Source organism: Protopterus annectens, chromosome 11.part0 (assembly GCF_019279795.1).
Source record: "Protopterus annectens isolate FY-2018-M chromosome 11.part0, PAN1.0, whole genome shotgun sequence".
NCBI classification, from domain to species: Eukaryota; Metazoa; Chordata; order Ceratodontiformes; family Protopteridae; genus Protopterus; species Protopterus annectens.
Window position 1 is genome coordinate 55,507,258 of NC_056745.1, and position 26,268 is coordinate 55,533,525.

Genomic DNA, 26,268 nt, shown 5'->3' on the forward strand with positions numbered 1-26,268 from the left:
CTGGCCTCAAACAGATGCCTTACACTGACCGTCTCAAAAAACTCCAGCTTTACTCTATAGCATATTGCCTGTTCTGAGGAGATATCTGCCTAACATATAAAGCTATGTTAAACCCAGAGCTGTTGGACATGCTACACCTAAAGAAATCCCAATCCCTCCGAGCTACACGCTCCAGGGACCTAAACCTTGTCACCACAATAAACAGGACATGCTGGAGGGATAGATTCCTGTCCAGAGACTTCCTATAGTCTGGAACAACCTACCCATCTATGTCAAGCAAAGTTCCTCATTAGCACTCTTGAAGAAAAATCTTGATGAATGGATGGGAAATATGAAATACACCCCGGGGATCACTTCTGTGGCTCTGCTCGATAGGTGCACAGGAGATTAACTTTCTTGGGTGGCATAAGCCAGGGAACCTTGTTGGCTAGGCTTACTTAGATCTTTGGGTCAATAGCCTAGTACCTACCTATGAACCTATAAAAGGGACAACCACAGAGATGAAAGAAACTACAAGTGCTAACACATTCGATGCATTATCTTGTTACATTATTTATAACATCATTATTTCAGTGGGATTTACCTTCGTACATCTAATGTTGACTGCTATTGCCTCTATCTTTAAGCTTTCAGGGACAAAATTAAAACCAGAACATACTACCCAAAAAAAATAATTTACTTAAATTTAAAGCTACATCTCAACAAATTTTGTCATTTTCGGTGTTAACTTTCCCATTTTATGAGTTTCACCTGGTAATCTGGCCAAATTGTCCCTAGTCTGTATAACTACCAGCTCTGATCCCCTCTGAAAATAGCCTATACCTAGTGGAACTGACCCTTTAGAGACAAGTGGATAGATGAAGCGACAGGTATCTAGACAGAAAGATGGATGTTAGTGAACATTATATGGTGGACCATTTTTCAAGGAAATCGGGGAAAAGAAGTTGTTCCAGTTTATCTTCATCACATAGGTGCAGGTGTTACAAGAAGGTTGACTCAACACCTTAAAATTAGATGAGCTACCTTCATAATAAATGATTACACATGGGAAGCAAAGGAATTTCTGCTGTGCTTGGCTTCTATGGAATTCTGATCTCTGGAGTGTGGATGGCCAACAGTAAAATCCCTGCAGAAGTGATACAGTTTCATAGCTAAAGTACTTCTGTGCACACTGGACAAGAGTGAGTTGTTAATATCCCAGACTATGACCATGTTTTGGACAAGATGGAAGTACACCATTTGGACAACTGCCTGAGCAGAGCTTGGAAGTCTAGCAAAACCAGTCTGTTACAGAGGAAACATTAGCATATGCTGTTTGCCTTTCTCACTGAAGAAGGCTATTGAGCCGAAACTGGTTTGGTTTGGGTGTTGGGACTTTTATTCCCTCACCCATGTTACTATATCTTTTGGCATATTAAATTGTCATACCACACTTTGTGCTGGCTCTGTCTTTTTTTTGAAACATTAGCATTCCCAGATAATATATTTCCTAAAATGCGCCCTCTAGTCTAGGATTACATTGCCTTTGAGGTCTGTCTCTGAAATTTCTTGATCTAAAGTAAGTTACGGAGATGGAAATTTCCTGACCCAAGGTAAGTTACGTCAATAGTTCACCAGTTGTCATTTATAACATGCCTTCCAGAACTTGACCTGGGTATGTAGTATAACTGATTCTTTTTGCTGCCTTAGAATCCACTGAAGGATCTTTATGCATAGTTTCACAAACTACGTATCAAAATGCCTGTCAACACTAGGTCTGGAGCTGACAGAATGGAAGCAGCTGAAACCTGTGAGACTTGAAGCAACTATGACCTCAGATCTGAGGTATTTACTTAGCTCACCATAGAAAGAGAAAAATGACAGATCACGGTACCTGTAAGTCAACATCTGAAGATCAAATTTCACCTCATGGACCATAATTTCCAAGAATAGGAAAAGAGTTAATGCAGAGTTCCTCAGCCTCATTCTGGCTCCTTCCAGCTAGGAGTTGTTAGTCCAAGCACAGGAAGACCATGATGGTCGTTAGTCCAAACACAGGAAGACCATGATGCTCTTGAAATTAAATGTAACCGTTGTGAATGTAAAAACTTTTCAAGTACACTCTGGGATCCAAAGAGAGACCAAATGGCAGGTACCAGAATTAAAATTGAGTAGCTCGTAAAATAAAAGTAAGGATAACTGCTGTAGTACCATCTGGTCGGTACTTTGAAGGTCCAGAGTACATTTTCATCTGAGCCTGAGTAATACAAGAGAACCAAATGAAGAGTGTCTATGCAGAAACATAGTTTTATGATAAAATGTGTAGAGAATGCTTAGATCCAAAATGGACTTGATGTTCCATTTAACCTGGCATCAAAAGGAAGTGGGAATGGAGGGTAATCCTGTTTCTAATTGCTTTCTTGGGCACCAGGTAGAAAGGTTACTATTCAGGACTGATGTTAGTCATTCTGAAAGGGAACCCCAGTGTGGCTCTCCTACCATTGATAGCCATAAAATCCACTCATGTCCAGGAGGAGATCACTAACAATGCTGCTAACCACTGTTGTGAAACCTGCTGGTTCTACGAGGACTATACCTTCTACTACCTCATCTGTGACTTGGTATTGGTTTGTCATGGAGGCTGGAATGATACGCCCAGAGAAGTGTGGGTTTTGTACATCATTTTCATTGCTTTTTCTTTTTCAGTCCCAAAAGAAGGGTTATGAACTCCTTTAGTATAATTTTGTTTTACTGTGGTCTTTTGAAACCACATTGACTTACATTGTTTCAGCCAGTGGTGCACTGTAATGGAGTTCTTCACTTATAGCCACTATTGTATGACCATGGACTTAGTTTTGTAAGCAAATGGGTATGGGGGCCAAGATACCCACATCTGGGGGTGTAGAAGGGCATCATACATGCAAAACTTTTTTTGTGCTTTTTAGTGCTTTCAAATTACATTTCTTGATATAGAAAAATTAGTGAATTATAATTCATCCTAGGATAAGGCAACCAAATTTACATAAACCTGAAAGAGGGAATTCTCAGAAAGGTTTACTCGCATTGGTGAACTTGAGATCCACAGCAAACAGAATTAGGTGAAGCTAGGAGTGTAGGTAAATAGTAGTGCCTTATCCCAAATTAAAGACTACCCCACTTACCACATCACATGACATCTATACCACTATGGTATCTTCTCCTTAAGCTACAGTGACATGGGCGTTTATTTTTTGTCAATTATCATACAGCATGCCTTTTCTGGCCATAGCATTCTAAAGCAAACCATTCTTGAAGCATGGCATTTGATTCAGTACTTAAGTGTAGCCACAGATAAAGTTGAGGACACATACAATCTCTTCTTAAAACTTTCCAGAGTCTTGTCTTCCTGAGCTAGCAGAAAAATTACCTGTACTTCACAGGTGAAGCTTTGCTCAACAGTCACAAGAAAACTGTTGGTCAGGTATAGAGGCCTTTGATTACAAATGCCAACCTTTGGGAGAGTGAGAAATCTAGTCAACCTTCCTTTTGATGAGGGTTACAATACTCAGGTGTTGTCAGTGGAGATGTAAAGCCTTACATGTGTCTGCTGTTGGGAAACCACGAAAAACATCTGCTCAGGAAAATGATATGCTTCCTTGTAGCCTCCATGTTGGAGATAGAACCACATTTTGTCATCTCCATCTCCTGCATCAGTTTCAGGATTTGCCCAAATATGAGGTCATCTAAAGGGGACATATAGGAGGCCACGTCCTTCTCATTATCTAAATCATAACAAATGTCCTTACATAAGACTTCAGATGTCTCCTTGTTTTGAGTTTTGTGTTGAACTTTTTTAGGCCTGTTAGCCACAGGCTTTGCTGTGAAGGAGGAGGAGACTTCCCTCTTAAAGGACCCTGACTTTGGAAAGGGAGCTGTAGGGGCTGACTTTGAAGACTCTAGTATCTCAGTAAGAACCAGTGGCTAGAATAGAAAGTACTTGACATAGGACTGGAGGAGCAAAGTGGTATTGGTTAAAACTGCACTAACTGCCAACAAGAGGAAATCACCAGCAGGAAAACTAGTGTTTGTTGAGGAAGGGGTATCTGCAGTGACCTGTCAAACTTAATGCTCCATAAAGTGGTACCCATGGAACTGGTTTCTGAACAACAGCTGACTGATATACCACTTGTGAGAGGTAAGCATTATTTAGGGCAGACATCTGGCACGCTAAAATCTGAGATAAGAACTCCTTTAAACCTCAAATTGGATAGACCAAATCATGAGCCTGTTTTGTTAGTGATGCTGGCATCTGCTGCATCAGGACCAGGGCAGTTGACATCTGGTTACCTGACATCATCAGAACCTGAACCCAATACCAGAGTCTGATGACTCTTACTGTCAGGAAGGTACATGTCTTGTGAACCATTGACAAGGACACAAGAAGGGATTGGGTCAGCATCTGAAGAGGTAATGCATACATAGACTCAGCCAGGGCAAGAACTGGGACAGGGGCCAGCAAAAGCTGAAAAGACACCCCAGTCCATGGAAGACAGGTACCTGGTGATCACCAGTAACTATCTGCATTCAGACCAAGGCATATTAGACAACAGAGGTAGGCAAGCGAATGGAGTGGATTGAAATGAAACTGGGTAAGTGACGCCTCTTACCTTGACTCATACCAGTATAAGTAAATCTTAGTCAGAAATCACCAAAATGAGGAACAGGACTTTGAGCTATCAGTGTAGCTTTTGTGATTTAGGTCTTTGATTTTCTTAGTGAGACAGCATTGTTGTTGCTCACATTGTATCAGGTGTTTAGACATGTACATACCATAGGTGGCATACATACTAGAATGGTCAGCCTAATGAGTCCAGATTACACTGGAATAACCACCTCCCTGGACTTGGATATGACATCATAACTAACAAGCTGCTCAATGGAAAAGAATGTCCTAATATCAGTGGACATGTGGTCATTGAATGGTAGCTCATTGTCTACACGGATTCCCAGCTCACACACGACTGGGTCAATTTTCAGGGGTGTGCTCTCAATGTGATAGGTGCAGGGAACATCATTGCCAAAGATACAACTACACATTTTTTGCCATTTAGTTTTAGGCTGTAGCTTTGACACCATCAATTTGTTTGGGAAAGGCCTTCCTGAAGAATCTTGATATCTTCTGGAGAGTTTATGATGGCACCAAGTTTACAGTCATCTACAAACTTGGTCAGCCATAAGTCCTTAACAGTAGCTTTGACCTTCAAGAAGTAGAAGCCCAAGAGGAGTGGCCCAAGGATTGAGCCCTGAGGCTCACCACTAATGACAGGTCTTTTGGGGGAGGTACAGCCACTCACCCTAATTTCTTGGGGTGTATTTGTGAGCCATTTTGCTACCCTGTGAGTTACATAGAGATTTACATTTCGCTGGCTGAATTCATCAACTATGCCTGAGTGATGGTGTTGAATGCCTTTGCTAGGTATAGATACGTGGTGTGCATAGATTTTCCCTCATCTATTGCTTCAGTAACTTTTTCAAAGAAGTCGACCAGATTAAGTTGTCAGGATCTGCCTTTGACAAAACTGAACTGGCCTAAGTCAAGAGTTTGCAGGCTGCCTATATCCTTATTTATTTAGGTTCATAGGTTGATACTAGGCTATCTGCCCTAGGGCATTTACAACCTAGCCAGAGTGTGTTTGACTTTCGCCACCCTTTTAGATTTGTAGACTGTGCCTTTGAATAGTAGGTCACAGAATATAGGTTTATAGGTTCATAGGTTCATACTAGGCTATCTGCCCAAGGGCATTTATAAGCCTAGCCCATAGTTATGTGGCTTTCGCCACCCCTTTAGTTTGAATAAAAACTATGCCTATTATTTTGCTGTGCCTCTGTCAAGCAGTGACACTGAAGTAATCCCTGGGGTATAGCTGCAATCTCCCATCCATTTGTCAAAATTCCTCTTGAACAAGGCCAGCGAGGTGCTCTGCCTCACATGTACCGGGATTTTGTTCCACAGCATAGGGAGTCTCTGGGTGATGAATCTGTCCCTCCAGCACGTTCTATTTATAACCGTGTCAAGGTTTAAGTCTCCCACCCTTGTGGTTCTGAGGGATCTAGATTTTTTGAGGTGAAGCATATTCATCAAATCTGGGTTTGACATGGCCTTATATGTCAGGCACAGGTCACCTCTGAGCAAGCGGTATGAGACTGAATAGAGCTGGAGTTCTTTCAGTCGGGCAGCATAAGACATATTTTTGAGACCCTTTATCCTTTTGGTGAGGAACTTTTGGGGCCTTTCAAGCTGCAGCAGGTGTCGGGTCAGATACATTTCGAACGGGGCATTGTACTCAATCATAGGTCTAATGAGTGATGAGTACAGGGGGACGATGACCTCCCTTGATCTAGATGTGAATCCCTTCATGATCAGGTGGGCAATATAGAAGGTTTTCCTAACTACTTTAGCAACATCAGTGTCAAACAAAAGGCTACTGTCAACCTGGGTCCCCAGATCCCTGATGACTTCTTCTGTGCTCAGTGGATTGCCACCTATATGGTAGCTAGGGGTAACCTTGTTTTTCCCGAAAGGTATGACTATGCATTTCTTGGCGTTTAACTTTAGGCCATGGCTCTGGCACCAGTTATCTGTTTCTGTGAGGCCCTTCTGAAGGATATCTGTGTCAGATGTGTTTTCGACTATGGTGCCCAGTTTGCAGTCATCTGCAAACTTTGTCAGCCATAACCCTCCTGTGTTTGCTTGTACTTCAGAAAAGTAGATGCCGAACAAGAGTGGACCCAGGACTGAGCCCTGTGGGACACCACTAGTGACAGGCTTTGAGTCTGACATGGCTCCAGCAACTCTGACCCTGTGGGTTCTGTCACTTAGCCAGTTTGCAACCCATCTTGTGATGTATGGGTTTACATTCAAACTGATGAGTTTTTCGATGATACCTGAGTGGGGTATTGTGTCGAAGGCCTTTGCCAGGTCGAGGTAGGCTGTATGGACTGCCTTTCCCTCATCAATGGCCTTGGTGACTATCTTGAAAAGTCAACCAAGTTTAAGAGGCAGGATCTGCCTTTGACAAAGCCAAACTGGGTTGGATCCAAAGTCTGCAAGTTCCCTATGTCTTTATTTATGAGTTCCATTATGATCCTCTCCATGACTTTGCAGATAAGGCTTGTCAAGCTAATGGGGCGGTAATTTCCAGGGTCGGTGGAGGCACCGCCCTTATGAAGTGGGACCACAGTCACCGTGCGCCACTCCTTGGGTACGTATCCTGAGGTGAGGCTAAGATTAAACAGCTGTCCTAATTGTGGGTTTAATTCCTCGTTGAGTTCATGAAGCACACAGCCGGGGACACCATCCGGTCCCATGGATGCTGTGTTTTTTGCCTTAGTGAGAGCAGTTCTCACCCGGGCGTTGGAGATGTTTGGGGGGCTACAATCCTTTGGTATAGATATCTCTCCTTTTGGGGGGGAGGGGGGGAGAAGTTTGCACTGAACCTGTCAGCCAGTATGTTGGCAATGTGTAAAGGTTCAGTAATTTTCACATCATTATGAACTAATTCTGAGCATATCTGGGAGTTTCCTCCTAGGTTTCTAACATAGCTAAAGAAGGCCTTATTATTGTCTTTTGAGTCCTTGGTGATTTTTCTCTCAAAATTTGCCTTGGATGATTTTATGAGAGCTCTTAGTTTTTTACTTATGATGATCAAAGGTGTCTTACCTTTCAAGGATTTTGCTCTATCTTGTAGTAGCTTCCTCCTTTTGTTGTAGAGCTTGTTTATGGCTGGGGTCCACCAGACTGGATGCTTGCCTTTGGTACAGAGAGTCTTAGTTTTGTTTGGGATAGCCTGATCCATGCAGTCCTGTAGGTGCTGGTAGAAGGCATTTGTAAGTGATTCAGCGGTTTGAGTAATGTTTACCACTGGTTCAGGGGCCTTAAAGGAGACCACACTAGTTTTTAGAAGTGTGAAGTCGGCTTTTGAGAAGTTTTCACTGTGGTCTTTTTGTTTCAGGTGGGGGCGGGATGAGGACCTCCAGCGAGATTAGTTTATGATCTGATCTCACCAGTGAGGGGTACACTTCCGGTGTTGAACATTTTGATCCCATGTTCGTGATGATGAGATCAAGTATGTTTTCTCCTCTTGTGGGGATGGTGACTAGTTGTTCCATGGCATCTGAGTTTATGAACTCCAGGAATCTTTGGGTTAGAGTGTTTGGGCTTGAGTAGTGTTCCCAGTCTATATTAGGGTAGTTGAAGTCACCTAGTATGATGGTGTTTGGAGATACATTTATCCCCTCCAATGTTTTCAGGAAGGCCATATGAGGTTCCTGAGTTTGAGAGGGTGGCCTGTAACATGCTACAAATTGCAGAGCAGTCTTGCCTATGGTTAATTGCACCTGGATGGTCTCCGATGCATTGTGCGTTTCCACCAACCTTGAGGTGTGGGTGTCCTTTATGAATATGGACACCCCCCTCCTTTCTTGGTGTTGTCTGGATTTTGGGGCCGGAACGCATGATATGAGGTGAAACCTGTTAGTGCTGGGGTGCTCTCAGGAGCCTTGAACCAGGTTTCTGTCACAGCACAGACATCGATGTTCTCCATATTGAGAAGGGCCTCGAGTGCGTGCATCTTGAGATTGAGACTTCTGGCGTTGAGCAGCATTACCCTTAGTTTTTTCTTTTGGTGTTCTAGGGTGATAGGTTTAGAATTTGAGCCTTGCCTAAAAAGGCACTATGGGGTGGCAAGAGCCTTTGCCAATATCTGGAAGCCCAGGGTGACAGGTGCAAGCCGTCCCTTGAAGCAGCGTGGCTTGTCCAGCATGTCATCCCAGGCAGACAGACATTGGATCCCTTTGAATGACACCAGAATTTAAGCCAATTATTAAAGCTGATCATCTTATCACTGTATTGTGGCATCATTCTAGGTGAAGGTAGGATACTGCTCAAGGTCAGGGTCATACCTGCCTCGGCTACATAATCAGAGAGCTCCTCGATGTCCCTTTTCATGTAGTCCAAGGAGGTACGTCTCAGGTCGTTGACACCAGCGTGAACAATGACTGAGTCGTACTTGTACCTGCTGTTGAGAGACCTGAGTGCTTGCGTTATGTGGCGGATTCTGGCGCCCGACAGGCAGCTTACTGTGACCTTCTCCTTACTCAGTCTGGTGAGTGGGACATCAGTGTGTCTGACTATGGAGTCACCAATGACAAGTGTGTCTGGCATTGTGTTTGGCCTTAGGGGCTGTGACTGTTTGACACTCTGACTGTGTGGTCTATGTGTTGCATGTGTTGGGTCCTGAGGTGGTAGTTGTTTGGGTGTCTGCTTTGGTGGCCTCTGCTGTTTTGGTAGATTTTTGATCAGAGCCTCTGAGTATGTCTTTGTGTGATTATGTGTATGATTTGAAGTTGTGATGGTACTATGTGTGACTGGGTATGTATTATGTGTGGTTTCCTTCTCCTCCTGTCTGGTCTTGCCAGTCCTATATTGAGAGAGCTCAGCCTCCAGTTTGGCCGTATAGTTGCATCTCTTGCATGTATTTGTGTTTTGTAGGAGAAGGAGAGGATTGTCTGTGTACATGAGGCAATTGTAACATTGCCTCAATATTCCCAGGTTCACCAGTTGAGCAGGAGAGGACACTAGCAACTGATCCCTCAACATACTAGAAGTAGTAGATAAAAGGACTTTCAAAGGACTCCGGGGGAAGTGGGTTTTAGGCTGGTGGGGTACTATCTATAATAAGAGTGCTTTATCAAGGTGCAAGTACTGTAGGAGTAAGTGCTAGGCTTACAGATAGAGAATAGTCTACTTGGGAATCAAGTAGAGATGAACCTTTCAGTTATAGGATACGCTGGTTAGATCAGCAGTACAGCTCAAGGAAGGTAGTTTTAAGGGAAAATTTGAAGAGTGTAATTTAGGTGGCCCGAATAGTTTAACCTTATTTAACCGCCGCTGCTCTTGTGTGCAACAGTGGCAACTCCGTGCTAAATCGCGCAAATGCGCGTTTAGCGTGTTTTATATCAGGGGGCTGAAAAAAGCTAGGAACTGGCCCAAAACGACCAATAGACTACAAGTTACTGGCTGAAACCTCACAAAACTGGACCAACAGGCAGCTCAATGCTTCCCACTCCCACTGGTAAGCAAGGGAACTTCCTACCTCCAAATTAGGCAAAGAATCAGTAACAGGAACTACAAACAAAGTCCAGGAATCAGCAACTCTGAAACTGGACTACTCTAGCTCAGTAAGGCGGGAAAAACAAGAGATATTTTATTTTTTTTTTTTTAGAAACAAGCAGAAACAGGTACAGTAGACACTTTTAAATGCTATAAATTGGCTATCACAGCCTACAGAAACAATTTGCAACAATTACAGATTTTAAAAGTAACAAAATGAGAATTCAAGTGCAATAACAGAATAAATGCAGACAAACAAATACAATGTATCAGCAAGCAGGCAAAATACAGTCGCTAGGTAATTAGAAGTGGAAAGCCACAAAAAATATACTTAAATCAGGTAAAGTCGCTTTTTTAGCTCTCTGAAGCCTGGATTACTCTGCTGGCCACCACGAGGATCTGTGCTGAGTAGGTACAAGCTGGAAAACGCGTTTAGCGTGTTTTATATCAGGGGGCTGAAAAAAGCTAGGAACTGGCCCAAAACGACCAATAGACTACAAGTTACTGGCTGAAACCTCACAAAACTGGACCAACAGGCAGCTCAATGCTTCCCACTCCCACTGGTAAGCAAGGGAACTTCCTACCTCCAAATTAGGCAAAGAATCAGTAACAGGAACTACAAACAAAGTCCAGGGATCAGCAACTCTGAAACTGGACTACTCTAGCTCAGTAAGGCGGAAAACAAGAGATATTTTTTTTTTTTTTTCAGAAACAAGCAGAAACAGGTACAGTAGACACTTTTAAATGCTATAAATCGGCTATTACAGCCTACAGAAACAATTTGCAACAATTACAGATTTTAAAAGTAACAAAATGAGAATTCAAGTGCAATAACAGAATAAATGCAGAAAAACAAATACAATGTATCAGCAAGCAGGCAAAATACAGTCGCTAGGTAATTAGAAGTGGAAAGCCACAAAAATATACTTAAATCAGGTAAAGTCGCTTTTTTAGCTCTCTGAAGCCTGGATTACTCTGCTGGCCACCACGAGGATCTGTGCTGAGTAGGTACAAGCTGGAAAACGCGCGTTTAGCGTGTTTTATATCAGGGGGCTGAAAAAAGCTAGGAACTGGCCCAAAACGACCAATAGACTACAAGTTACTGGCTGAGACCTCACAAAACTGGACCAACAGGCAGCTCAATGCTTCCCACTCCCACTGGTAAGCAAGGGAACTTCCTACCTCCAAATTAGGCAAAGAATCAGTAACAGGAACTACAAACAAAGTCCAGGGATCAGCAAGAAGCTGCTCAATGTTATTCACTGCCACTGATCAACAGAGAGACTTTCCTTTAGCCCCTTTATGGTTGGTTTATTATACCTCTCTCTAGCAGGGACCCAGAAGAGATCCCGGGGGTATACTTACGATCTCCCTTCCATAATGCCTTTTCTACTGGTCAGGTATATATGTTTATAGTTGCCCTGGTCAGTTGATGCCCCACCTTCAAATATCTTTGCATCCAGTTTAAATCATCACTTTATTTTATTTTTCATCAATTGTGCTAACCAAAAACATGTATGCATTTTCTGGATACAAGCGGTCTTACTTTCTCTGCTTGACACTTTTCTCCATTATTCCATGTGCACACTTCAGGAAAGTTATTTTACAATCGATCATGAAAAGTGTTGGTTCGATTAGACATATTTTTCTAACCCACAAGTAAACTCTTCGTTGCTTTCTGGTTTTGCTTTTTCAACTTCCTGCAAGACTTTTTTGTTATTTCCTACATTTTTAGTACCATCCCACTCTCATATCTCTATACAATTGGCTCTGTTAATAGATACAGTCATTATGACTTAAGGCTGTACATCTCCCAATGGCTCAATATATCTGCCCTATTATTTATGTGTCTTATTAAATTCCTACCCTACCATGTTAAGGCATTCTCTGCCCCAGTTTTATTTCAATTTACAATTAAGAGAAATATTTATTGTTTACTAACAAATTGTTACTCCCCTTTATTTAGTTTTGCATACTGCTGTTCACTACATAAACTAACTTGCTCAATTCATCACAGCTTTACCTCTTGCCTGTTTTGTCTGCACTGACACTTCTCCATGCCCACTAGTGTTTCTTCTGAATAATTATCATATCTTCCAGATAACATACATTTCCATTTACCACCATCAGCCATCTATTAAACCTGCCAACTGCTTCTTATTCAGATATATAAATCTGATCCTACCTTTTACGTAGACCATGAAAGCTACGATTATTTTGGTCACTGAATTAACCAGTCCTGTTTATTTTTATTTATTTTATTTTACATTTGTTGACCGGGATAGTCTAACTGGATTTATGTCCATTTTCAGTAGAGTTCCGGGAGATAAGCTCCAGGAGATTACTAGACTACTAACATACAGGTACTAGTTGCTATACAGTTAAATACTACAAATTTTAAACAGTTCAGGAATCTTCACAGTTTATACAAAAAAAAAAAACATGTTACAAGCATTAGATAAGATATTTTAGACTTTATGCACAATACTTCATTAGTAACTAGAAAGTAATTGTTAAACAAATACATACTTCAAGTTTCAACAGTTCAGCAATGCTCACAGTTTAAACAATACTTGTGGCCTGCCTTAGGTAGGATGCTTTAGAATTATATGCAGAAGAATTTAACTAGGTATTTTAAATTATCTCTATTAGGATAAGATATGTTTTTGCCAAGGATAGGCCTTGATCTAAAAAGACACAGATAGCGCAGGAATTAGGTTTTAAGAGAGGGTATTTGGGATATAGTGTGAGATTAGTCTGGATTTGTACAGGGACATAACCAATGGGTTTTAAGATAAGAGTTTCAGATTATGTTTAAAATGAAGACAGTGATGTAAGTTCATGGGGGAGTTGGTTCCAATACTTTCCAACTACATTTGAGAACAGAGCATCTCCTGCCATGTTATTAGATTTACATGTTGATACAAGTAGTTTATTAGTTTACATCACTATATTATAAAGAAATGGGCATTATTATTCAGTTTTATACTTCAGTTTCCCTTTTTGATAATAAAAGAGAGACATTTTTTCTCCTTACCTTTTTTTGTTTTCCATGACACTGATTGAGATTTCAGCCCTTATCAGTTATGATTCAGTTTTACTGTTTAGTTATTTAACATTCCTTATCTGTATTATAAAGCTTTAAAAGTCTTTTAACTTTCTAGGCAATATTGGAAAATGGACATTTGCTAACAAACCATTAGTAGATTATCAATAACCAAATATTGTTTTCAAATAATTCACATCTCTAGAACATATAGTTAGTGTATCATTTCACTTAACCAAGATTGGTCTTCAGATGCCTCTTGAATGTGAGGCACAGTTTTATCTAAATGTTGTTTGTACAAACATTTCACTAACACAATGCAATCATTTTACATGCAGTTGGCATTAATCTTATAAGTTAAATCATGTGGCTGTGAAAAATGTGGGTCAGGGCTAGACTTAAGATAGTCTATGTACTGCAGACTTCATCATCTGCTCCCTTTTCTGCAGGTCAGGACATTCTGGGTGACAACATATACCCCTTCCCCTACATATAGCAAACTGTGCAGCACACATACCTCTCAACCTCTTAGATCAAGAAATCTGGACAAACCCATAAATAATTGGGGGACAAAGGCACTAAAATAGGGACAGTATTTAAATATTGCTCTTACAAAATTTTGAAAGCTGATAGAATAACAGGTTCTGCATCAGCATGACTTTTCTGAAGGGTACAAAGTCTGAAGCTGAAATATATGTTATTATTTTCTGACTTCAACCCTCAATGATTTGCAAGAAAACCACAATTTTATGAGAAAACAGACCAAAAATACGAGGCAAAAATCTGAACATTCTGCGAAAATGTGTACCATTGAGAAGTGTGCAGCACAAATGTTTTAGTGTTAAAGAAGGTCATTAGACAAAGAAAGCATTTCTAGGATGATCCAGAAAGTGATCATCCTATTCTGTATGATCAGGGTATTATTTAGTACAGCAAATGCTGATCAGAAAGTATTCTGTATGCTTAAACACAGATTCTTTACTGAAACACACTCTTAAAATACATTCTTTAAATAATACGGACAAGATCACAAAAGATCTACTGGTAATCACAAATACTAGTCTTTTGAAACTGGTTCCTCTTATGTTGGAAATCATATACTTGTAGTATAAAAACAGAAAAGGAAAAAAAAAAAACGTAAAAGCAGATGTCCTTTAAATGTTTTCCAGCCTCCTACATGGGGATCCACTCGATCTGAGTACTGAGACAATAGACTAGGTCATACAGCTGTCATAATGTCATCTAATTCTTTGTCCCCCAAATTGATGGTGGCTGTAACCAGAGATTCCTCTTGTATCAGCACAATTTCTGAATGCTTCTCACAACACGGGATGTGACCACAAAAATACATGTAAATCCATGGATTTGTGCAGCTGTTTAAATTTCCCAGAAGCATGATGATGGTGAATTCTGGACCTGAGGGAAAAAGGAAATACAGTAAATACAACATGATGGCCATATTCAGAAGTAATAAAGTAATCCATAGGCTTAATAGACTGCATTAATGCCTCTCTTTTTTATGTATTTTTTGCCAAGCATTATTTTTTACATAGTGAGACACAAAATGTCACATATATGTAGTATAAATGCCTCACTTCTTCTGACATTACTAAATAGTTGCTGTAATAGTTTTATCTTTTTTACCTTTTTACCTCCCCACAGCGGACCAGCAGCTGCTACCAGCAGCTCTCCTCATTCACTGAGTCTACAAGACCTGCCTTGGCCTCCTTGGGCTTTAGCTGACCCACGTCTAGGGCCATTGAGGAGATCAAGGATGCTGGTGTGACATCATACAGCTTTCAGGGAGTATGCTCTAGCCCATCACCCCATGACACCCTTCTGAGCTCCACTATGGCTGCATTCAGGAAGGGTTTCATGCTTTCATGCATGCACAACCTCCTCATCAAGGGAGCACCTTTTGCAGTGTGGAGCTCTCAAGACTCTTCAGTTGCTAAACTATCTCCTGCAGGAAAAACTCTAGTCCCCCATACAACATGGCTTCCATCCTTCCCATAGTAATAACAATACATTTGTAACCTATATTGATGCTGTCAATAAAGCTAGAGATAACAGCAAATTAGTCTCGTCTTTATTTCCAGACTTGTGTAAAGTCTTCAACACAGTTTGTCACAGCAAACTTCTACTTCAAATGTCCTGAGTAGGTCTCTCTCAGCCCACCTTTCTATGGTTCAAAAGCTACCCGTCCAATAGGTATCAGTCAGTAAAATGACACTCCATGCTCTCTCCTTACCTCGCAGTCACCACTGTTGTACTACAAGGCTCTTTTCTTGGGCCCTTCCTCTAACATTTTCATCAACACCCACTACACATATGACTCCAAACTCATTTGCATATCTGATAAGATGTCACACTTCCAAAATATTACTCATTGATATATGGCTTTGTCACTCTCAACTCACTCAACCAAAAAAATACTACTTTTGCCCCCAAATCTCTGTCTCTTGAAAAAAATAAATTTAAAGTCCTCTTTGTATAGTTGGTGTGACATCCCTCCTCTGGGCCAGTAATCAAGGAGCCTCAATCCTCACCACTGACACCAGTTAGGGACCTTCACTTGGAACAAAAATGGGTACACATAGCATTTCCAGATACAGCTTTCTGCACCAAGCACAATTTCCCTTGAGAGCACACAGGAAGCACACCCTCCATCCTGGGGCTGGGTTTCCCTCTCAGTCCCCAAAAAAAAGACTCCCCACTGACACAGCTATAGAGTTAAGTCCTTAGCCTGTTGTTCCAAGCCAAGTCCTCTACCACCCTCTCTGTGAAATCAGTGCTCTCAGTGTCCATGTTCAAAGTAGCTGACACACACACACACACACACACACACACACACACACACACACTCTCTCTCTCTCTCTCCCTCCCACTCTTTGAGATTTGGTTTTCACACACAAACACATCTGGGAAAGGCTGGCACAGCTTACCTGCTCTACCACCTATACCCAGATTAAAAAGTAGATATAATGCCACCAGAACACCCACAAATCCAGCTACTCTAAGGCTCTTACCAGGGTACCCAATTATACTGAGTAAAATTAATACTAATACAAATGTTAGTGTTTCACCAATGTAGCAAGGGTTTCAGGAGTGGCCATAGCATCACCAAATAAATATAAGTACTCTCAATTGTTAGAATATTCTCTAAAAGACCAGCCATGATGAAAAGTTTAAATATATTTAATAATAAATAATAAAACATGAAAATACTAAATATCTATTTACAATAAACAGCCGAGTTTCAGTCACAGGAAATATTAAAAATAACACAGATGGAAAGATTGATACAGAAAAAGAAAAACAATACTTAACTAATCTCACCATATTTTCCTGACTGATCTAAAGAATTACTGTTTCCTAGTTCACTTACTAGAGCGAGGCAAGATGATGTGGGTGAATGGTCCGGTCAATTCCAAAAACAGTGTGCTCTGAAACTTCTGTCTCAACTAGTATTAAAACACAATTTCAGTGCTGGATTATAGAATGATATCACATTCATCTGGTCACTTGACTTCTGGTTTCCACACTACCCCCTTCACTAGAAGCTGAGCCAGACTCTCGCACATATGTGTCACAATACACACACATACAGCTTTGCTAAGATGTGTTATAGCATCTGGAAGCTATAAAACAATTTTAACACTTCCACTCTTCCTAGAGAGTTACTAAGCCAGGCTTCTCACAGACATTTTGTCTCTGGCTGCAGTCAGAACTGTAAGATACAATCTTTACGGCCAAACCAGGTAATTTAATTTCAAATAAAGAAAACATGTGGACCACCACACCAAAGACCATATAAAAACATTTAATCAGATAAAACAGAAGCGTAACAAGTGCTTTCAGGTTTCCCCTTTATCGGGTTCACATAAAACTGTAAAAACATGAATTAAATTTAATGTCAGACCAATGAAGAACTAAATCAAGGAATAGGTCTCTGCCCCTTCAGAATAGGTTTAATGGGCAGCACCCAATTGAGGTCAGGTGAACTATCTGCCAGGAACTCAGCTATCCAGTTAGACTCCACAGTCTCAGTCCTGTTCACTATGTCTCTACCTCTTATTGTGGTAGGTATAATCTGCAGTACCATAACAGGAAAGTTGTGAGTATTATACAAAGCAACATGATGTGCAAAAGAATTATGCTTAGCACCTATTTTAATATCCCTGGTATGTTATGTCTTTTAATGACCTATTCATCTTACCCACATAGAATGAACAACAATGTTCACACTAGGCTAAATAAACTACATTGTTGGTAGTGCAGTCAGCATATAGGCGGGGAGAGTATACCTTGTTCGGTATAGGATGGACAAATCTGTTGCCCTTCTTTATGAATGAGCAAGCCTTGCAACACCTGTAAGAAAATGTACCAACTCTGAAAGAGATGATACTGTGTGCCATGGGAGTTCCTTTACACAATCTCCTCAAGTTCAAATTATTCTTACACAAATGCTGGTCTATTCCCAATATACATTTTTAGACTATCATCAGTCAATAGGATTTTCCAATTGTCGTTGATGACATCAGACATGGAACCAATATCATTACTATACTTCAGGGAGATACGTAAAGGACCTGAGTTGAAATTATTTGAATGATGAAACTGCCCAGGCTCTCTGTGTAAGAAGGGCTTCCCTCCTGTGTTCCTTTGACTAACCACCTCCTTGAAGGAGCTGTCTATTTCATGTGACTTGTAACCTAAAAACACCAGTCTAGTCTGTAATAATCCTTCCCATCATATAGAGAAGAGGTTGGACCACGGAGCTTTTATCTGTGTGGGTTGAAATGCAACTTAAACTTTTGTTACATAAAGTCCTACTGTTCTTAAGGACTCAGCACATTTTTTAGAGAGGCTAGGTGAAATTAGAAGTTCAATAGAAACTGGACTTTTTTGTGATATTAGTAGTCTTTTTACAGGTATTTCTAATAGCTACGGATTGGATGCTAGTAAATATTTTTTAGATAATTATATTGAATACAATGTTATGAAAGATTTAATTTGTTTGTTCATGCATTTGGTCTTGGAAAATAATGTTTTCTTGTTTGCAGACAAATTTTATCTGCAGCACAATGGTGTCGCTATGGGGATCCCTTGTGTTAATACTTACGCTAACTTAACTTTAGCAAACTGGGAAGAGAAGCACATTTTTAGTGATGCTAATGTATGGAAACAGTTACTTTTATTCTATGTTAGATTTGTAGATGACTTGTTTTTGATTTGGACAGGGACAAAAAAAGATCTGGATATGTTTGTATCTTACATGAATAACACAACTGACTTTTTAAAGTTTACTATGAATGCTTCGGCCACCATGATTGACTTTTTACACATTAAATTATGTTCTATGTAGGTGAAATTGGGACTTCCATTCATAGGAAGTAGCGTGGGAAGAACCATTATTTGTCTTGTAATAGCGAGTCTTTAAGAATATAGCGAAGGGGCAGGTTTTAACAGCCTCGAGACTATGCACAAATGGCAATGATTTTAATAATGAGCTAGGATTATTACAGACTAGATTGGAGTTTTTAGGTTACAAGTTACATAAAATAGACAGCTCCTTCAAGGAGGTAGTTAGTCAAAAGAACACAAGAGGGAAGCCCTTCTTATACAGAAAGCCTGGGCAATTCCATCATTCGAATAATTTCAACTCAGGTCCTTTACGTATCTCCCTGAAGTATACTAGTGATATTGGTTCTATCTCTGATGTGATCAATGACAATTGGAAAATCCTATTGACTGATGATAGTCTAAAAAGGTATATTGGGAATAAACCAACATTTGTGTTTAAGAATAATTTGAACTTGAGGAGGAGATTATGTAAAGGAACTCCCATGGCACACAATACCATCTCTTCGAGAGTTGGTATGTTTCCCTGAAGGCGTTGCAAGGCTTGCTCATTCATTAAAAAGAGCAACAGATTTGTCCATCCTATAACGAACAAGGTATACTCCCCCACTTATATGCTGAGTGCACTACCAACAATGCCCAGTGTGAACATTGTTGTTCATTCTATGTGGGTAAGATGAATATGTCGTTAAAAGACCATATATTACAACATGCCAGGGATATTAGAAAAGGTGCTAAGCATAATTTTTTTTTCACAGCATGTTGCTTTGTATAATACTCGCACCTTTTCTGTTATGGTACTGCAGATTATACCTACCACAATAAGAGGTGGAGATATTGTGAACAGGACTGAGACTGTGGAGTCTAACTGGATAGTTGAGTTCCTGACAGATAGATCACCTGGCCTCAATTGTGGGCTTCCCATTAAACCTATTCTGAAGGTGCAGAGACCTAGTTCCTTGATTAGTTCTTGACTGGTCTGACATTAAATTTAATTTGTGTTTTTACAGTTTTATATGAACCTGATGAAGGGGAAACCCGAAAGCACTTATCCTGCTTCTGTTTTATCTGATTAAACAGTTTTATATGGTCTTTGGAGTGGTGGTCCATGTGTTTTCTTCATTTATCATTTTTATACTACATTACTGTGGACTTTTAATCCTATTTGGCCTCCTTTTTATCATTTGTTCAGGTAATTTAATTTCGGACTATTTTTCAAAGTTAGCTGGACTGAGATTAACCTCTTCTCTTCCATTATCTTCTGTTAAAATATATTCATGTCAGTAGTTACAATACAGTCTGATATACAGGTATATTGCTTTTCATAGGTAGGTACTAGGCTATCAGCCCAAGGGCCTAAGTAAGCCTAGCCAACAAGGTTCCCTGGCTTACGACACCCAAGAAAGTTAATTTCCTGTGCCCCTGTTGAGCACAGCCACAGAAGTGATTCCCGAGGTGTATTTCCTACTTTCCATCCATTCATCAAGATTGTTCTTGAAGAGTGCTAAAGAGGAACTTTGCTTGACAGAGTTGGGTAGCTTGTTCCAGAGTAAAGGAAGTCTCTGGGATAGAAATCTATCCCTCCAGCATGTCCTGTTTATTGTGGTGACAAAGTTTAGGTCCCTAGAGCATGTAGCTGAGAGGGATTGGGATTTCTTTAGGTGTAGCATGTCCAACAACTCTGGGTTTAACATAGCTTTATATGTTAGGCAGAGATCTCCTCGGAGTAGGCGATATGCTACAGAGTAAAGCTGGAGTTTCTTGAGATGGTCAGTGTAGGGCATCTGTTTAAGGTCAGTAATCCTCTTTGTGAGGTACTTCTGTGGCCTTTCCAGCTGCTATAGATGTCTTGTGAGGTACATTCTAAAAGGGGCATTGTACTCTATAATGGGTCTAATGAGTGCCGAGTAGAGGGGAACAATGACCTCTTTTTCCCTGGATGAGAACCCTTTTGTGATGAGGTGTGCCACATAGAAGGATTTCCTGACTACTCTGCCAATGTGATTATCAAAGGACAGACTACTGTCCACCTGGGTCCCATGGTCTCTTATCACACATTCTGCGTTAAGTAGACTGCCATTTATGTGCTAGTTCATAGGTACAGAATTTTTACCAAAGGGGATGACAATGCACTTTTTGGCATTGAGCTTGAGGCCATGCCTCTGACACCAGGCATCTGTCTCAGTGAGGCCCTTCTGTAGGATGTCCACATCATTTCAGGACTCGACTATGGCTCCTAGTTTGCAGTCATCTGTGAACTTCATTAGCCAGAGGCCATCTGTGTTAGCCTGTACTTCAGAAAAGTAGATATCAAACAGGAGAGGACCCAGGACCGAACCCTGTGGTACTCCACTTGTCACTGGTTTGAAGTCAGATTTGGAGTCTTCAACTTTTACAGTGTGGCTTCTGTCAGTGAACCAGTTGGCAACTCATCTTGTGACGTAGGGATTTATACCTAGTTTAGTGAGTTTAGCTATAATTCCAGAATGGGGGAATGGTGTCGAAAGCCTTGGCGAGGTCAAGATAGGCTGTGTGAACCACCTTACCCTCATCTACAGCTTTGGTGACTGCCTCAAAGAAGTCGATCAGGTTCAGAAGGCATGATCTGCCTTTCACAAACCCGAACTGGGTGGGGTACAGAGTTTGGAGGTTACCAATGTCTTTCTTTATGAGTTCCATGATGATACATTCCATGGCCTTGCAGACCTGGCTCGTCAGGCTAATAAGGCGATAGTTCCCAAGATCAGCGGTGGCTCCCCCTTTGTGGAGTGGGATAATTGTTGCTGTGTGCCATTCAGTGGGAACAAAGCCTGACATGAGACTATGATTGAACATGGTGCTTAGGTGGGGAGCCAGTTCGTTCTAAAGTTTGTGTAAAATGCAGCCTGGGATGTTGTCCGGTTCCATGGATGCTGTGTTTTTGGTTTTAGAGAGTGCAGCTCTACCTGCATAGATGTGATTACATGGACTCTGCATTCTTCCTGTATAGATATGGGCCCTTTAGGGGGTGAAAAGGGGGTAAAGTTAGCACTGAACCTATCTGCCAGGATGTTGGCAATATCAGTTGGTTCTGTAATTTTCATGCCGTTGTGCTGTAACTCACAGCAGATCTGGGTGTTGCCATTGAGATCCTTGACATAGCTATAGAATGCTTTGTGGTTTCCCTTAGAATCAGTGGTGATTTTGTTTTCGTAACTAACTTTGGAGGATCTTATAAGGGATCTCAGCTTCTTACTGAGGCTGACCAGGGAGCTCCTCCACTCATGGGATTTTACTCTCTTTTGCAACAGTTTCTTCCTTCTGCTGTAGAGTTTGTTTATGGCAGGGGACCAGCAGATTGGCTTCCTTTTTTTGGAGGATAGCATCCTGGTTCTATTTGGGATAGCATGATCCATGCACTCGTGTAAGTGCTTATAGAGTGCATTTGTGTATGATACAGCAGTCGTAACTGTATTGCCCATCTGCATGGGTGTCATGAAGTTCACCAGCTATGCCAGCAGGACCCACTGTCAGTATATTTTTTAAGACAAGCAACTTCACAAATATATTTTAACACAAGCACCTGTACAAATCAGTTTGATACACAAATGACATATAATTATTAACAAATTTCCAGCTAGCTATGCTGGCACGTTACACATCCCCTCCCCTACTCCTCCTGGTATAGCTAGCACTACCTCACATCATCACAGTTGGTATAGTTTTTTTCTTCAGTCAATGACTAGATGGTAACAATTTGTTTCTGTTACTGTTTAATGTATCTAATGGACAATTTTCTGCAACTGTGACAACTATCACCACTGCTTTATTACTGTAGTATGCACACTTGCTTGGCTATATGTTTATGGTGTTAACTTTATGCAAATACGTGAATGCCTAGTATGGCATCATGTTACAAAGTTTTATGGGATTGGAGATAAGTACCTGTTTTTGATGGCATAGTATATGTAAACTATGACTAATTATAGCTGTAAACATTTTCTTTTCTGCAGGTTATATAGAGATTTTTTTCAAAAAAATCATGAACAGAAAAAGGACGTTAATTGGAAGGTATTGCATGATGTGCCTTTACCATTACTGGTAGGTATTTTTAGTATTAGATTCCTCAGTCTGCTGTTACCTCCCCATGGGATGCATTCCAGGAACAAAATTTCAAACAGAGTGGGATCAGAGATTGGATGGGATTCTGAAAAATCTTACACAGACAGCACGATTACAAAAGACTTGCTCTCAGTGTAAGTGACCACCTACACTGTGAGCAGGCCCTTTGTAATTTAACCTCAAGTATATGCCTGTTTATAGATAGGCCTTACACAAGAGTAAATCACTTACACTGAGAGCAGGTATTTCGGAATAAGGGCAGACTTGCACTGAAAGCAAATATTTTGGAATATGGCCCCAAGTGTTTGGTATAATTAAAGGGGTAGTATAATATTTTTGGAATATTGAAAATGGCAATATGACAAAGAGAGTTCCGGTATAATATGAGTGCAAGTTGTAGCATGGACTACAAAGATTTACGTCTAATGCACTAATGCAGTGTATGTTGGCAATGCTTACTTTGCGGCTATAAAGAGACATGCACACCACACGCATGTGCGTGCACACACACACACACACACACACACACAGGCATGCCCCATTCACGTATGCTCCACACAGAAAAGAGCTCTAGCTGAGAATCATGGGGGGGGACAACTTCTGCTATATGGCGACAAGCTTTCTCTGCACCACCACATATATATATATATATATATATATATATATATATACACACACACACACACACACACACACATATATAAAGAGAGAGGGGGGAACATGGGGTGGATGGATATTATGTGTGTTGTATTTTAACTATATACAAATATGTTTGTGACCATGACTGTGTATGTTTGAGTGTGTCTATATACATATTCACAAATATATGTGTGTGTATGCATAACTATAACTATATATATATATATATATATATATATATATATATATATATATATATACACACACACATACATACACAAAATTACTGTCATGGGCAGTTTTAAAGATCAACATTCTTATTTACAACATACATGTGTGAAAGATATGCATCTAGTGCCATTAAAGTTCCCTGCAAGTAGCATTACATTGGAAGTATTGCCATCTGTATAGAGTATTATCCAAAGAAAGCCCCATTAGTGTAAACAAAATCATAATATGCAAGTCTTTGACTTCCAAGAAATACATGGTAGGAGCACTATAGTCATGTACATATTGAAAACAGACCTAAAAAGGGATATGGCACAACTGATGCTGCATAAAATAAGTGAACGTATCTTGGTATCAGGCAGTTATGTTATTTCTCCTTAGTGAGATAACCCCGTATATGTGAGCATCTCAGAATACTACAGACTTATATGACATACTGGCTGCCATATTTTGGCCTTGTGCACCAAATATCATTAATGGACTCCATTTCACATGCAATAGTTCAGAATCTTATTCTCTGGAAAATGTGTACCTTCTTAGGGACTGGTAAATATAATGCCAAGTTATTATACAAGTCTGTAGTATTCTGAGAAACAAATATATAAATGGGATTATATCCTCTAGTTGTCCAATACCAAGGTACGTCCACCTATCTACTTTATCATTGCCACTATGGTGTATCAAATTGTATTCCTCCATTGTACATATAAATTAGTATAGTACTTCTGTCATTTGTACATATAAATTAGCATAGTACTTCTGTCATTTGTACATATAAATTAGTATAGTACTTCTGTCATTTGTACATATAAATTAGTATAGTACTTCTGTCATTTGTACATATAAATTTGTATAGTACTTCTGTCATTTGTACATATACATTTGTATAGTACTTCTGTCATTTGTACATATAAATTTGTATAGTACTTCTGTCATTTGTACATATAAATTAGCATAGTACTTCTGTCATTTGTACATATAAATTAGTATAGTACTTCTGTCATTTGTACATATAAATTAGCATAGTACTTCTGTCATTTGTACATATAAATTAGTATAGTACTTCTGTCATTTGTTAATGCTGAGCAGCACTTTTGCATGGAAGATAAAGCCTGTATACTGTGACACTACTGACATTTGTGAGGGTTCCTTTAGAAACTGTTTAATGTAGATGGCAAAATGTCCATTGCAATGCTTGATGTAGGCACCTCTTGTGAATACTGGTGTATCATTTGCAGATCACAAAAATAATAAACATTCAGAGATCCTTTTGTAGCTTTAAATCATCTACTTTATTTCTTTATGAGTGCTTTAATTGTAATTGGACTTCATCAGAAGTCTGTTTACATGAATAATTATTATTTGTTACTTTTTTACTGTACTAATAGTGGTCAACAATACTTCAATATCTAAGTTGGAACTAGAAGTACATCTTAGAGGTCAGTCAGATTACAGTCATATACCACTGTTGGTACCACCGAGGATTTTCCGAACCCCTAAAGGCTCACTTATCTCTGTTTTTTTATTTTTTACTACTAGAGCCTAACATACATGTCAGTAGATTCAAACCCCTACCTGCCTAAGTCACATTCTCTTGACCTGGGTACTAGTAAATGATGCTATAGAAAAATCATACAACAGTTGTCAGCAGGCTAACATTCAATAAGAGGGTTGCAGCAGTGTGGAAGTCTGCAAAACGAGTGATGCACAACAGACACCAGCAATTGGTGGATCACAACCATCCACACATCTTACTGACCATTTAAACTTTACATCGTGTATATTGAACCATGGAAGCTGTTACATTGAAACTAATAAATGTTAAGTATGCCTATATATCAGTATTGCTTTCTGTTGTACATCAAGGGTAAACTCATGTTCTGAATGATCAGCAGATCATTAGTGAGGTTGAAAAACTTTTCCTCAGTTTTTTCCATAGGATGTGAACTGCTAAGCACTGCGCAACATAAGACATACAAAAAGTAATTTATGAAATATGGCATGGTTAAAATGGGCTGCAGCACTTGGAATGAACTCCCTCCACCTGTGAAACTGTCATATCCAAGAAGAATTCCTCACATGGTATCTGTTCAATAAGCAATTACTGCATATCACAAATTGTTATTTGCTCTGCTACAATGTACACCTCATTGTACTTGAACCCCTGCCTGCCTCACTTACTTTCTCATCATCTGTGTACTAGCTAATGATGCCACAGAAGAAGTCATACAACAGTTGTCAGAAGGCACACATTTTAAAGGGGTGTTGCAACAGTATGGAAAACTGCAAAATGAGCAACATTAAACAGATATCAGTAACAAGTGAATCACAACAGTCCACACCCCATTTACAGTTTAAACATCATATCAGGAGTACACCATGCCATGGTAGCTATTACAGTCAAACTAATAAATAAGTATTTCTACTTGTATCAGTATTGTGTTCTGTAGCACAACAAGGAAAGCACACTCATGAGATGGGAAGTGTATCATTAGCAAGGCCAAAGTATTTCTTGTCAGTTTTGCCATAAAATGTGAACTGTTAAGTTACTGTTTCCTAACTATGACTAGTGAAGCTGCTGTCTGCTAAGCATCATACAACATCACACATATGAAGAGCAATTTGCTTTTAGAACCATTGTTCATGTGTCTTGTGTGATAAATGTGTTACTTAAGATGAAATCTTGATGTAGAGAATGATTTATATTTGTCTAACAGTGATGCAAGGTACACACCAGTGGAATGGAAATCAGGCTTGAGCA

At 40.0% G+C, this 26,268-nt stretch overlaps 1 protein-coding gene across 1 annotated transcript in view; it reads right to left on the reverse strand.

Annotated features, from left to right (window-relative positions):
• Positions 1 to 13,927: 13,927 nt before the first annotated feature.
• LOC122815993 (isotocin receptor-like) overlaps positions 13,928 to 26,268 on the reverse strand; it is a 27,055-nt gene continuing 14,714 nt past the window's right edge. The window contains exon 2 of the mRNA XM_044088871.1: positions 13,928 to 14,591. Coding sequence (XP_043944806.1) covers positions 14,395 to 14,591 — 197 coding nt within the window. The 3' untranslated portion in view covers positions 13,928 to 14,394. The remainder of the gene's footprint in view (positions 14,592 to 26,268) is intronic.